Below are 13,470 nucleotides of genomic sequence, written 5' to 3'. Positions count from 1 at the left end.
CGGGGCGCAGGGGGCCCCCTCTGGCCCTCGGGGCCCGGCGCCTCGGGAGGGCGCCCGCGGAGGCTCCCGGCCCCCTGCGGAGGGCGAGCCCTGGGCGGGCGAGGAGCGGAGACGACGACGACGCGGCAACTTTCCTCACTCTTCCCGGACTGGGGCGCGCGGGCCGGGAGGGGGCAGCCTGGACTGGGAAGACTCGGTCTGGCCCAACGGCGCCCCGAGTTTGCCTGTTTCGCCGTCTTCAGTGGTGGGGAGCCCAGGAGACGCTTCAGGACGACTTGGTGTGTCGATGGTGCAGTGAGCGGGCCGAGGCGAGGGGAAGCGAGGGCGCCGGAATTTGCGAAGAGCTGCTTTGTGTTTGGTACGTATTTTGAGAAAATGGCCGAATGCCTATTTCAGTCAGGAATGCCGCGGCCGAGGCCGGCGCTGGTGAAGGCAGCACGTAGGATCCGAGTGGCACGTTGGGCTTTCGGGCTGTGCGCGGACGGCCTTCCTGAGCAACGTGGAAATGCCTGTGGGGATGGTAGTTAGGGTTTGGGGAGAATTAGGAATTATGAGTCGCCTGGGCGTTTCGTTAAGGCTTTGGACAGCCTTTGCTTTGTGTGATGGCATTTGATTCCGACTTTCTTTGGTACCTATGACTCAACGAGTTTGTTTATGCACTTGGGTGAAACGGATTACTGTTTGTATTTTGGGTTTAGCATTCTTTTTTTTTTCTTCAGTCTTTGCCATCTGTTTTGCTTTTTCTGATTTGTAAGAGAACACCTGATTCGTGAATAACACCTTTTAGATTGGAAACTAAAGTGTGAAGATGGTGTATGAAAACCCCAAGGTTTCAAGGTGATCTTGTAATGGCTCCGCTGTGCAAGTGGGCCAAGTCAAGCACAGTGCAAGAAAGTTGCTGATAGTGAAAATGAGTTGTCTTGTTTTATATGGGAATTTGAAAGTTTCTTTACTTTGATTTGTGAAGTCTTTTTTCTTTTTTGATTTGTGAAGTCTTAAATACACCAAACATCTCTTCTCACAGGAGAAAAGGTGATTACTTACTTTTTTTTGTTTGTTTTTACTTTGTAACAGGTCAAATAATCAAAAAAGTAGTACTTTTTCACAATGTAGTTGATCCTTGAACAATACATGTTTGAATTGTGGGGGTCCACTTGGATTTTTTTTTCCCAAGGAATAAATTGTAAAGTTTTTGAGCTTTGCAGTATTTTGAAAAAATTAACAAACCAACCATGCAGCCTAGTAATATCAAAAAATTAGGGGAAACATGTTATGAATATGTAAAATATATGTAAATACTAGTCTATTATTTACTACTGATAAATCTAATAGAAGGTTGAAATTTATCAAGACTTGCACTCAACCGCATAAGCCACTGCACTAGTGCCATTCATCGAAATGTAAATTGAGATTCATTATTAAATCATAATTGTGTAAAAGTAACTAGTACATACAGTACTAATGTAATAATTTTGTGGCCACCTCTTTTTAATTTTGTTGAGCTCGAGTGTTGCAAGTGTCTGCTGAAAATGCTAGGTGAGGCTAATCAGCCCTCTGTCCAGTAAATTGTGTTTTCAGTAAAAAGTCACCACTTGCAGTTCTAGCGTATTTTTCATCCTGTTTAGTGCAATACCATAACATCATGGACCCATACATAGTACCACTTGTGATACTGGAAGTGCTCCCCAGAAGCAAAGTTGTTACAAGAAAAAGTTGAATTGCTTGATGTGTACTGGTGTAGATTGATGTCTGCACTTGAGGTTGCCCACCATCTCAAAATAAATGAATCCATACTAATTTTTTTAAATTAAAGAAAAAGGGTATTTGTGACATCATTACTGCAGCTACACCAGCAGGCCTGAAAACCTTGCATGTTTTGGGAAATACCTTTTTATATCAAATTGAAAATTCACTTAAAAATTGTTTACTTATATATTTTTGGCTGTGCTGGGTCTTTGTTGCTGTGCGGGCTTTTCTCTAGTTGTAGAGAGCAGGGGCTGTAGTTGTCACTAAGTTGTGTCCTACTCTTTTGTGACCCTGTGGACTGTAGCCTGCCAGCTACATGAGATTTCCCAGGCAAGAATACTGGAGTGCTCTTTAAAGTAGTGTTGCTTTGAACAGTGCTCCTGGCCACCCAGAACCGCACAAATTCAACATTAATTATTCTGAAGTGGTCTACTTTCTTTTTTTTTTTTCATAATTGCATTGATCACATTTATTTTATACTCGTCTTTTAAATTTATTCAGTTGCATTTTCATTGTATATATAACTCAACAGACACATAATTTTATAGGTTATTTGCAAACAGTGAGCTTGTGTCCATACCCTTTCTTAGAGATTTAAAAAAAAAGCACATAAGGAATGAACATGGGATGAGGAGCTGCCTCCAATGATTACACAACAATTTAGCTATGTGGCAGCCACTATAATACTCTAATATCTGGGAAAGCAGAGGTCAGAAGGATGAGAGAACAACCCACAAAGAAGAAATTGAATGTTTTCCATCAATTTCTATGGCTTGAGACCAGTCCTAAAGAGACGTGTTCAACTACGCCCAACCCCACTTGACTGAACAGGGCTAAGCTGCCACCAATGATTATGGGAACTGATTCAGAAAAGTGTAGATTTCTGACACAAGACTTGAATGTATGCAACATTTCCCACCAGTGTTAGCAGGCCCTAGAAAACTTGTGACTTATTTATCAGGGAACACAGGAAATCAACTTATTTTGAATAACACTACTATGGATTCTCTAAGTCCTGAATCTAAATCATAGAATTGTTGCCATCTCTCCGTCTCCTCTTGGTTCTCTGGATACATTCAATAATGGTGCCAACTGCTCCAGGAAGCTGGATGTCTATGAATTCTATCCGTCTAGACAAGGAGCAGAAACATTGTCTTGTAGCCCAGTGACCCACCACCTTTAAATTTCTCATGTCTTCCCTCTTAACTTTCTTTTAGGTTTTTAAATAATGACCCACCTTTTGTTTTCATTGTCCACTGGCAACGTTTCTTCTTCTCTGAAGTTTTAATTCCAAAGAAATGGCTTTTGTGGTCCTTACTTACGCCTAGATCAGAGTTGTATCCCCTCCACACAAAATAGAGAGCCACCTCTGTTAAAACTAGGATTTTACTCATCCAGTGAAAATACATAATGAACAATCAGCAAAGTGAGTCTGTTCTTTTTACTCCACCCTCAAGCTGCCTACGAGTCTACTTCCCATCATAGGAACTGCCGTTTTCAGGTTCAAATTTTGCTTGGGCACGTTTAGCTGCTTTTGCTCAAAGAACTGAGTCAGTGAAATACAGAAAATATGTCTCTGATCGCATCTCCCCATTTCTTCAACTTGTATTTAAATTTCTAAAATATTCCACACAGGATGAATTCATGCAGAAGAATTGGACTTTGGCTAACGCCCTTAGGGAAAGTGGTCTACTTTCCCTAAGAAAGAATTGTCTCTAATTCTGCCTCTGGATCAGGGAGTCTTTAAGCTCATTAGACATGATACTCTATGAAAAAGATGGGAAAGGTTGTCAATCCTGTGGGAGGAGAACCCTGATAGAACATCATGAAAGTCTGAAAGGATTACACCATTGAAGATGCTGTTTTTATAGGAAAAGCTGTGAAACCATCAAGCACCAGATAGTAAATTCCTGTTAGAGAAAACTGTCCAGATGTTGTGCAAGACTTCACAGGATTTACAACAGAGCCAATCAAGGAAATATGAATGAGATTCTGGATCTCACAGCAAAAAAAAAAAAAGTAGGATGAAGAGTTTTAAGACAGGGGTCTTGGAGAAATTCAAATCAGAGGAATTAAGATAATTTGATGGAGATGAGTGCATTTTTACAACATGGAGCATTCTATGATACAGTGAAACTAAAGCATACCATGTAAAGATTGATACCATATAGGAACATTTTGGGAGAAATGAAAAAGGAAAAAAGTCAAACAAAATTTGGGATGCATTTCCATCAAGCTGCATGAGTCTGACTGTCCTGCCTTCTCCACTTCCTCCTTCACCTCTTTCACTCCTTAGCGAAACCAACCCTTCCTCCTCTCAGACTGCTCAGTGTGAATGAAGACTAATAGGTTGAAAACCTTTGTGATGCTCCACTTCCACTTAATGAACAGAAAATAAACATCATGTTGTACAGTTAATAAACTTATCAGTTGTGTGTGTCTTATGAAAAATCTAGTAACTTTATGGCAAGAGTCCTGAGATGTTACTATGTCATCATCTTTATCACCTAAGTGTTCATTCCGTAGGACAGTGTGCAAGACTCGTATTGAAGTGGATAGCCTACCCTTACATTAATATAACATGATTGATATTCAATATAAAATTAACTATCTGTTTTCCTGCTGTTTTTTTAACTGTGCTTTCAAAAAATTACACTACCACATAGTATGCCTTTCTCCTAGTTGGCAAAACTGTATCAGCCTGTTGTTACAGGTAAGTAGTTTTTTTCTAATGTGACATTTCCAATACTGTGGAACGAATATGACTGTAGTAATGTATGCTATAACATTTTTATAAAGATTCATTCATTTGCACGTGTTAGACTATCAGGATGCAATCATATTGATCACATTAAGTTATCATAAAGCAGTCATATTGTTGCTTCTTTGTTATCAGTGTATAAATGTTATATCCATAAATACATATGAATTTCATACTGTTTTTATTTTTGATGTCTAGCATTAGTAATGTTTAACAACAACATTTTTAATTGTATAAGACAATATGGGTACCTTACATACGTGTGCATAAACTTATGATATCAGTGAATACATTACTATAAATATATTTTTTCTTACAATTTCCCTTTTTTTGATGCTGGAAAATTTTTACTCTTTCTTGTCATCTCACAAAACATCTTTTGTTGACATTCTGCAAGTGATAACATTCAATAATATCCCAAGAAAGTATCTTTTATTTCTGTAATATTTGTTATTTCAAGGAGATTTTTTAGAGAAACTTGATGACTTTCTATCTGGGATATTACATCTTCCTGGTTTATATGTTTTTCTCCCTCTTCAATAAAAGCAGTTAGAATTGAAGTGTCATTTGCTGTGATACCAAAATTTTTCAAGGCCTGTGAAATACTGTTATTTGGGGAAAGATTGAAAATAATTTCAGTAGGTAAAGTTCTTGTTTTCATTTTTCCCATTTTGGAGAGGTGAACGGCTTTGTTTGCTGCCACAAGTATCTGAAATGGATTGACAGTCACTGTTCAGTTCAGTCGCTCAGTTGTGTCCTACTCTTTGCGACCCCATGAATCACAGCACGCCAGGCCTCCCTGTCCATCACCAACTCTCAGAGTTTATCCAAACTCATGTCCATTGAGTCGGTGATGCCATCCAGCCATCTCATCCTCTGTTGTCCCCTTTTCCTCCTGCCCCCCAATCCCTCCCAGCAAATGAGTCAACTCTTCGCATGAGGTGGCCAAAGTATTGGAGTTTCAGCTTCAGCACCAGTCCTTCCAATGAACACCCAGGACTGATCTCCTTTAGGATGGACTGGTTGGCAGTCGCTGTAGGGTTTATTAACTAGCCATCAGTGGCACCTTTGAGAGCCTTTTTTTCTCAAGTCTCAATTTTTTACATATGTAAATAACAGAAGGGTCATCCTGTATTTGGGGAAATAGGTCCTGCTGAGGTGTTAACTGCATTTCATAGATAAGCAGGATTCAGTACTCCCAGAACCTCAAGACTAGCTCCCTGTTCTTGCCAGCTCCTTTGTCACAATTTTGGTGAGTTCGGGCTTACCAGGATGATGTATAGCCACTAGACTGTTAGCCTACAAAGGCAGAGACTGAGCTGATCATTGTGGGGCTGCATCCCAAGGCCTGGCCTTGGAAGGTGCTCCATAAATGAAGGTGCAGAGAGTCTCAAGTATCACCTGGAAGATCACGATCATGGGTGTCGGGGTTGGGTCTCCTGTTCTTGCTCAGCCCCGCCTGGCCTGGCCCTCCTGATTTTATTAACGTCTTCTTTTCTCTAGCTTACTATATTGTAATAATACAGTATGTAATATATATAACATACCAAGTAAGTGTTAACTGTCATCAGTAGGCTTCTGGTCAACATTAGGCCATTGGTAGTTAAGTTTTTGTGAAGTCAGAAGTTTCACTCCGATTTTAGATTACACCAGGGAGTTAGTGCTCCTAGCCCCTTGTTGTTCAAGGGCCAATGGTAATTTATTCTTTTGAAGATAGTTGAGTTCATATGAGATTTAATTCTCGGAGCAATTATTACAGGCTTCTACTTTGCAGACCATACTTTAATCTGTGCACAGTTGGCTTTTGGATCTTTTTCCCCTTTCTGATTTAGACCAGTAAACTGTTGAAGCGGGAGTTAAGAGGACAGCAGTTTACTATTCATGTATAGAATTTAAAATATAATTTTAAGTAGCTCTAAAAATGAAGGTTACTTAATTTTTCCACCAGAAAGTAAAAGTGCTTGAGGGAAGACATGCCATGTGTCAAACACTTGATAGAATTTCCTATAGGGGTCATAGAAATTTTTTTGATGACTGCAATAAAGAGAATTTGGAATTACAAAGCTATTTTAAAGACTTATTTTCAATAGTTAATGAAGCTGATTGGGTTTAAAGATTATATGGGGAAATGTATTTTTTTAAGTTACAAAGAAGTACAGTGATGTTTTGTTTTAGACCAGTAAAAGTTGTGCTTAAACTGGTGCTTTTGTGTGTTTTGTTTTGAATGCAGAGCACAGATAATGGCCACCCAGGTAATGGGGCAGTCTTCCGGAGGAGGAGGGCTGTTCACCGGCAGTGGCACCATGGGCATGGCCTTGCCAAACGACATGTATGACTTGCCTGATCTCTCTCGAGCTGAACTGGCTGCGCCTCAGCTCATCATGTTGGCAAACGTGGCCTTAACTGGGGAAGTAAATGGCAGCTGCTGTGATTACCTGGTTGGCGAAGAAAGGCAGATGGCAGAATTGATGCCTGTTGGGGATAGCAACTTCTCAGATAGTGATGGAGAAGGACTTGAGGAGTCTCCTGAAGTGAAAGGCGAACCCAGTGGGCTGGAGAACATGGAACTGGAAAGTTTGGAACTCAATGTTGTGCAGCCACGGCCTGTGTTTGAGGTAGCAGCTGCCTCAGAAACGTACAGCTCAAATAAAGACGTTCCTCAGGAAACACCCGTAGCAGAGGACAAGTGCAAGAACTTGAAGACCAAACCCTTCCGCTGTAAACCATGCCAGTATGAAGCAGAATCTGAAGAGCAGTTTGTGCATCACATCCGAGTTCACAGCGCCAAGAAATTTTTTGTGGAGGAAAGTGCCGAGAAGCAAGCAAAAGCCAGGGAATCCGGCTCTTCTACTGGGGAAGAGGGCGATTTCTCCAAGGGCCCCATCCGCTGTGACCGCTGTGGCTACAATACCAATCGCTATGATCACTATACTGCTCACCTGAAACATCACACCCGAGCCGGGGACAATGAGCGAGTCTACAAGTGTATCATATGCACGTACACCACAGTGAGTGAATATCACTGGAGGAAACACCTGAGAAACCATTTTCCAAGGAAAGTTTACACATGTGGAAAATGCAACTATTTTTCAGACAGAAAAAACAATTATGTTCAGCATGTTCGAACTCATACAGGTAAGAGTACCTTTCTCATTTATTAAGTGTACTGTACCCCCCAAAATGGAAAATGTGAAAAATTTTAAACATCTCAGAAGTAAAGAGAATGCCTCACTGCACCCACAGGTACCCATCACCTATACGCAACAGTTAAAATCATCATTTTATCACATTTGGCAATCATACCTCATATATCAACTTGTACATCAAATAACAGCTTTATTGAGATATACTCCACTTCAACACAGTTCATCCATTTACTGTTAAAATGCATTGGCTTTAGTATGTTCACAGAATTATGCAGCCAGCACCACAATCAATTTCAGCACATCTTCACCTCAAAAGGAAGCCCTTCTCAGTGGTTGCTGGCATTTCTCCCCTACACCCCTTAATCACTTTTAAATTGACTTTCAAATCTGTGTAATTAAGGGGTCTTATTTTTTAAAAGCATTGTTTGTAACTATTGATAATTGCATTACATTTTCTTGGTGTGATTTGGTACCTTTGAGGACTGATTACTGGTCTGAACAACATAGATAAGGTAACCTAGTACTCTGCTCCTCCCATCAGCAGAGAAAAGGGCTGTGGAATGCTGTTCGCATCAGATCGCATTTGCAGTAGTTGTCACTCTGTAGGACTGAACCCCGTGCTAAAAGTGAGTCCTAGTGAGGAGAGGAATTGATGTTGAAGTGGTAGGCATTAACAAGACAGCTTGCAGATAAAATTCCATTACAAGAAACACATTTGCAGCAAGATTTCTAAGCTCCAACAGATGGCTTCTGTGTAATTTAAAATCTGGTCAAGTAAAATACTTTGCAGTCTCCTTGGAATTTGTTTTAACCTGTAATTAATTGTCTCCAGGCTTTAAAACCATCTTGTTTCAAAAATTAAAAAAAAAGTACAAACATTTCAAAATTACATGGCATAGGAAAGGAGAGTTTCTTGGGAATCCTACACCATTAATCACTTAACTGTTTTAATTAAACAAACTATTAGACTAAACTAACCTCACCAACAAATACCAAATATACTTCTGCCATAAATACTTCATGTTCTTTTAATAATTTTGTGAAACCTTGGGGCCTAATTTAGGATTGGCCTTAATCTGTAGAGCTTTCAGGTAGTAACTGACCTGGTAAAATGCATGAGTTTTACGTGTACACATTTATGAATTTTTTTAAAAAGGTATTATTGGCAATGGTGAATATTTACAAGTCTGTACTCATAACCAGGCTTCCCAGGTGGTGCTAGTGGTAAAGAACCCACCTGCCGGCACAGGAGACGTAAGAGACCCAGGTTCGATCCCTGGGTTGGGAAGATCCCCTGGAGGAGGGCATGGTAACCAGCTCCAACATTCTTGCCTGGAGAATCCTATGGACAGAGGGAGCCTGGTAGACTAGAGTCAGACTCAACTGAAGTGATTTAGCACTTAACCTAACCACCATACAAGTCATCATAAAGAATATTACCAGTGTCTTTGTTGTACTGAATTTTGATTTTATTAGTGTCAGTTATATTTTAACACTTTCAAAATTGTTGAGTCACTTAAAAATTTTAAAAATTTCCCCCAAATCTAAAAATGTTTCCAATGATAAATCTAAGTTAGCTGATTTAAGAACATAAAAAACGAGAAAGATGCAGAGATCTGGAAAAATTTTACTTTCAGTATAAATTTCCAATTTTTTATGTGAATTTTTTGAAACTTAAAAAAAAATTATTTAATTTATTTCTGGCTGCATTGGGTTCTCCTTGCTGTGCTAGAACTTTAGGGGCTACTCTCTAGTTGCAGATTTCTCATTGTAGTGGCTTCTCTGCTGGCAGAGCATGGGCTCTTGGCTCATGGGCTTCAGTAGTTGTGGTACGGGGGCTTAATTGCCTCGTGATATGTGGGATCTTCCAGACCAGGGATCAGACCTGTGTGCCCTGCATTGACAGGTGGCTTCTTAACCACTGGACCACCAGAGGAGTTCAAACATTTTTTGTTACAGTGGTTTTTTGTCATTTAATTATAGTCTAGGTGCCTAATTTTTTTAATGTTTCGAAATTTTATTTTTATTGAGTTACAATTAGCATACCGTATTAGTTTGAGGTATACAACATAGTGATTTAACATTGTTGCATATCATGAAATGGTGACTAATTTTAATGGCTGTATTTTATATATTTCATTATCTATTGAATAACTTTCCCTCACCTTAAGGTAAGGTTGATATTTCCACAATAATATCATGACTTCCATAGGTACACATATCTCATTTTGCATTTTTAGTGTTAAACTTAGTGTGTCTTAATACTTTTAAAAAGCTTCCTTCCCCACCACACCCCATTATGTTTATTTGTGGTGTTTAAAAAAAAAAATTTCAAAATAATTTGTTGGTGTATAAATAGAAGGATACTGTTTTGATTATGTAAATTCTGAGAGTACCTCTGGTTTTAAATGCATGCATGAAAATTGTATTTATGGAAAAATTAATTTATCTAGTGCTAATGAGCAGAAATATAGAAATGATCCACAGGAATCACTTGTTTCTTACTTCTCACTTAGGGAACCTTTTCAGGTTCACTTAGTGGGTCTCTTAAGTTCCTTTACTGAGTGCTAAGGGTTAGGTGCTTTTACTCTGCTAATCTTCAGAAAAATTTGCTGAGGAAGCAGGGTGTTTATTTACCAAAGGCCTGAAGTGATGTTCCCAGGGTCACATGCAGCTAAGATTCAAAGTTCTGAATCTCTTTTTTATAGGTAATTATCATGGTAAGCGGCTGAGGGTTTTTATTTGAATCTTAACTCAAAAGATTTTTCACTTTGTGGGTTTGATATTTAGCTAGTTCACAGTTTCTACTTTTTAAAAAATTAATTTTTATTGAATTACACAAATTCTACTTTAAAAGATTATATTTTTGCCTTATGTATGCCTGAAAAATTACTAGCATTTCTAGAGTATTTGTGTCTGGTTTGATGAGTTACAGAGATTGAAGCAATCTATTTGTTATGAAGAATTTTAAAAGTAAATTATCCTTAGTTGATCCTTCATGTAAATCTGAAAGGGTATTAAATTTTTCTTCCGTTCACTTTTTTTGATAACAGCTTTACTAATATACAATTGATAAACCATACAAATCACTGTGGATTGAACTATTCTGAGTATTTAATATAAATGGAATCATGTGTGATCTTTGGTAGCTACCTTCTTTTACTTAGTATATTTTCAAGGTTTATTCATGTCATATGTACAGTACTTGTTTTCCTTTTATTGCCAAATAATACTCTGTTGTATGGATAAGTAATATTTTATTCATCCATTCATCAGTTAATGAATATTTGGGTTATTTCCAAGTTTGGGCTGTTATGAATAATGCTGTTATGAATATGTATATGTTTTTGTGTAGATGTAATATTTTTATTCCTCTTGGTTAAGTATACATCTAGGAATGAAATCACTAGACTATATGGTAATTATGTGTAATCATTTGAGTAACTGACAAATTGTTTTCCAAAGTGGCTGCACTGTTTTACAGTCCCACCCATACTGTACTGAAGTTCTGAATTCTCCACAAATAATTCTCCTAACAAATATATTTTAACATCTGTCATTTTGATTGTAGCCATCCTTTGGGTGTGATGTCTTCATGTCTGTGGTTTTGATCTGAATTTTTCTAATGGCTGATGATATTGTGCATCTTTTCATGTCTTTATTGGCCATTTATATGTTTTCTTTACAGAAATATATCCAACATTTTATAAGCTGTCTTAAAATTCTTCCATGTCAAAGTATGCATTTTGTTGCTATGATGTATTTACAACTAATCTATAGCTACTGGCTAATAACAACTGAATAGTTATTAAAAATACATTTAACACTCATCAGTGCTTTCTATTTTTTTGTACTTGTCTTTTCCTTATCCCATTTTTTTAGACACATCTATTACTGTAACTTACAAAATAATAACTGACGTTTATTGAGGGCTTTGTGTGTTAGGCACTGCATTAAATGCTCTGCATATATTTTCTTGATTTAAATTGTGGCTCAGAGGTTAAAGCGTCGGCCTCCAATGCTGGAGACCCGGGTTCGATCCCTGGGTTGGGAAGATCCCCTGGAGAAGGAAATGGCAACCCACTCCAGTATTCTTGCCTGGAGAATCCCGTGGACGGAGGAAGCCTGGTAGGCCAGAGTCCACAGGGTCGCAAAGAGTCGGACACGACTGAGCGACTTCACTTTCACTTTCAAAGATACTTTTACAGAAAAAGAAGCTTCTCCAGAGTCATAATTATTATCTTGTGGCCAAAGAACAGGTGAAAACAAATTATCAAGCCTTTTTTTTTTTTAATGTAATGTTCCATTGTGTCCTGAGAGACAGCTGCTTTTATTTTTATTTATTTTTTAACTTTTCCAGCTGCACCCCATGGCATGTAGGATCTTTGTTCCCCATCCAGGGATCCAAACTGTGCCCTCTGCATTGGAGGTGTAGAGTCCTAAACAGGAAAGTCCCTATCAAGCTTTTTAAAAGATACATGTTTTGTGGTTGATAATGTGTGTACAAAGAATACATATTTCCTGCCTTTGAGTCTTTTAATTCTTTAGTAAATTACTGGCCTGTCATCTTCAGTTACTCTCAGTCCCTGTCGCTTAATGATTATAATTTGCTTTAACACTGACTTATTTTATAAAAGTTCTGGCTACCACTTGAAAATTTTAGCTTGAAACAATAGCTTCCTCACTCAAAAATGTTATTGCTTAAAGCTAACAATTTCAAATAGTAGTTTTATCATTTATAAAGACCAAAAAAATTACCCAAGTCATAGCATCAGAAAATTTGGGTAGATTTTTAAAAGAATATCATTGAAATATAGTTGATTTACAATGTAGTGAATTTTTTTAAGGATAATTCTATTTTTAAGATGTTGCTGATAACCCGCTCCAAGATAGTTTTTCAGTTCTTAATATTTAATGTAATAACATGTAGCATTACTGTGAAAATTAAAAGGGCTGTGAGAATTCAGAAAGCCAATGATACTTTTTATTAGCAAAGCTGATATAATGTAGTTATGTGTATTTTAAATGATCTTTCTAATACATGATAAAAATTGATCATTTTGCCAGGAACAGGAGAAAAAAATCCTCAGTACTGCATGATATGTATATGGTTGAGAACGGTATTTGCATTATTTTATCATATTTGAACACTAATCATTATATTTTTGTAGGTGAACGTCCGTATAAATGTGAACTTTGTCCTTACTCAAGTTCTCAGAAGACTCATTTAACCAGACATATGCGTACTCATTCAGGTTGGTAAGAAATGGGAACTTAAAAAAAAGTTTTTTTTATTGTAGTGCTTTACAATGTTGTGTTAGTTTCCACTGTACGGCAAAGTGAATCAGTTATATAGTATACATATCCATTCTTTTTAGACTTCTTTCCCATCTAGGTCACCACAGATCATTGAATAGAGTTCCCTGTGCTATAAACAGTAGGTCCTCATTAGTTATCTGTTTTCTCATAGTAATTCATATATATATGTCAGTCCCAATCTTCCATCTATTGTTTTTAGTAAACTGCCATTATAAGAAAGTTCTTCTAGACTAGGAACTGGATCCTAAATGTTTATTTATAGCATAATTCTGAAATCAGAATTAAAAATTAGTGGTCTGCTAGGGTAGAGCTGTATTAAATGGAGATTTCTAACCAGGGAGTCCATAGGTGGAATGTCTAAAACTGAATGTAGATGTATGTGTGTACTTTGTCCGGGCGGAGGGTCCTTCAGTTCAGTTCAGTTCAGTTCAGTCGCTCAGTCGTGTCCGACTCTTTGCGACCCCATGAATCGCAGCACCCCAGGCCTCCCTGTCCATC

General features: G+C 38.1%; 1 protein-coding gene across 2 annotated transcripts in view; it reads left to right on the top strand.

Annotated features, from left to right (window-relative positions):
- Nucleotides 1-13,470, top strand: part of LOC105002820 (RE1-silencing transcription factor-like) — a 26,045-nt gene that overhangs the window by 972 nt on the left and 11,603 nt on the right. The window contains exons 1-3 of one of the 2 annotated variants that reach the window (XM_010859643.1): nt 25-358; nt 6,738-7,642; nt 12,825-12,908. In XM_010859643.1, coding sequence (XP_010857945.1) covers nt 6,748-7,642; nt 12,825-12,908 — 979 coding nt within the window. In that variant the 5' untranslated portion in view covers nt 25-358; nt 6,738-6,747. Of the gene's footprint in view, nt 1-24; nt 359-6,737; nt 7,643-12,824; nt 12,909-13,470 lie in introns of those variants that run through there. The other variant, XM_010859642.1, reaches the window with a different exon arrangement.

Source organism: Bison bison, unplaced genomic scaffold (assembly GCF_000754665.1).
Source record: "Bison bison bison isolate TAMUID 2011002044 unplaced genomic scaffold, Bison_UMD1.0 scf7180017864458, whole genome shotgun sequence".
Lineage (NCBI taxonomy): Eukaryota > Metazoa > Chordata > Mammalia > Artiodactyla > Bovidae > Bison > Bison bison.
The sequence above is the reverse complement of the archived record's forward strand: the minus strand, read 5'-3'. Positions and strand labels throughout refer to the sequence as shown.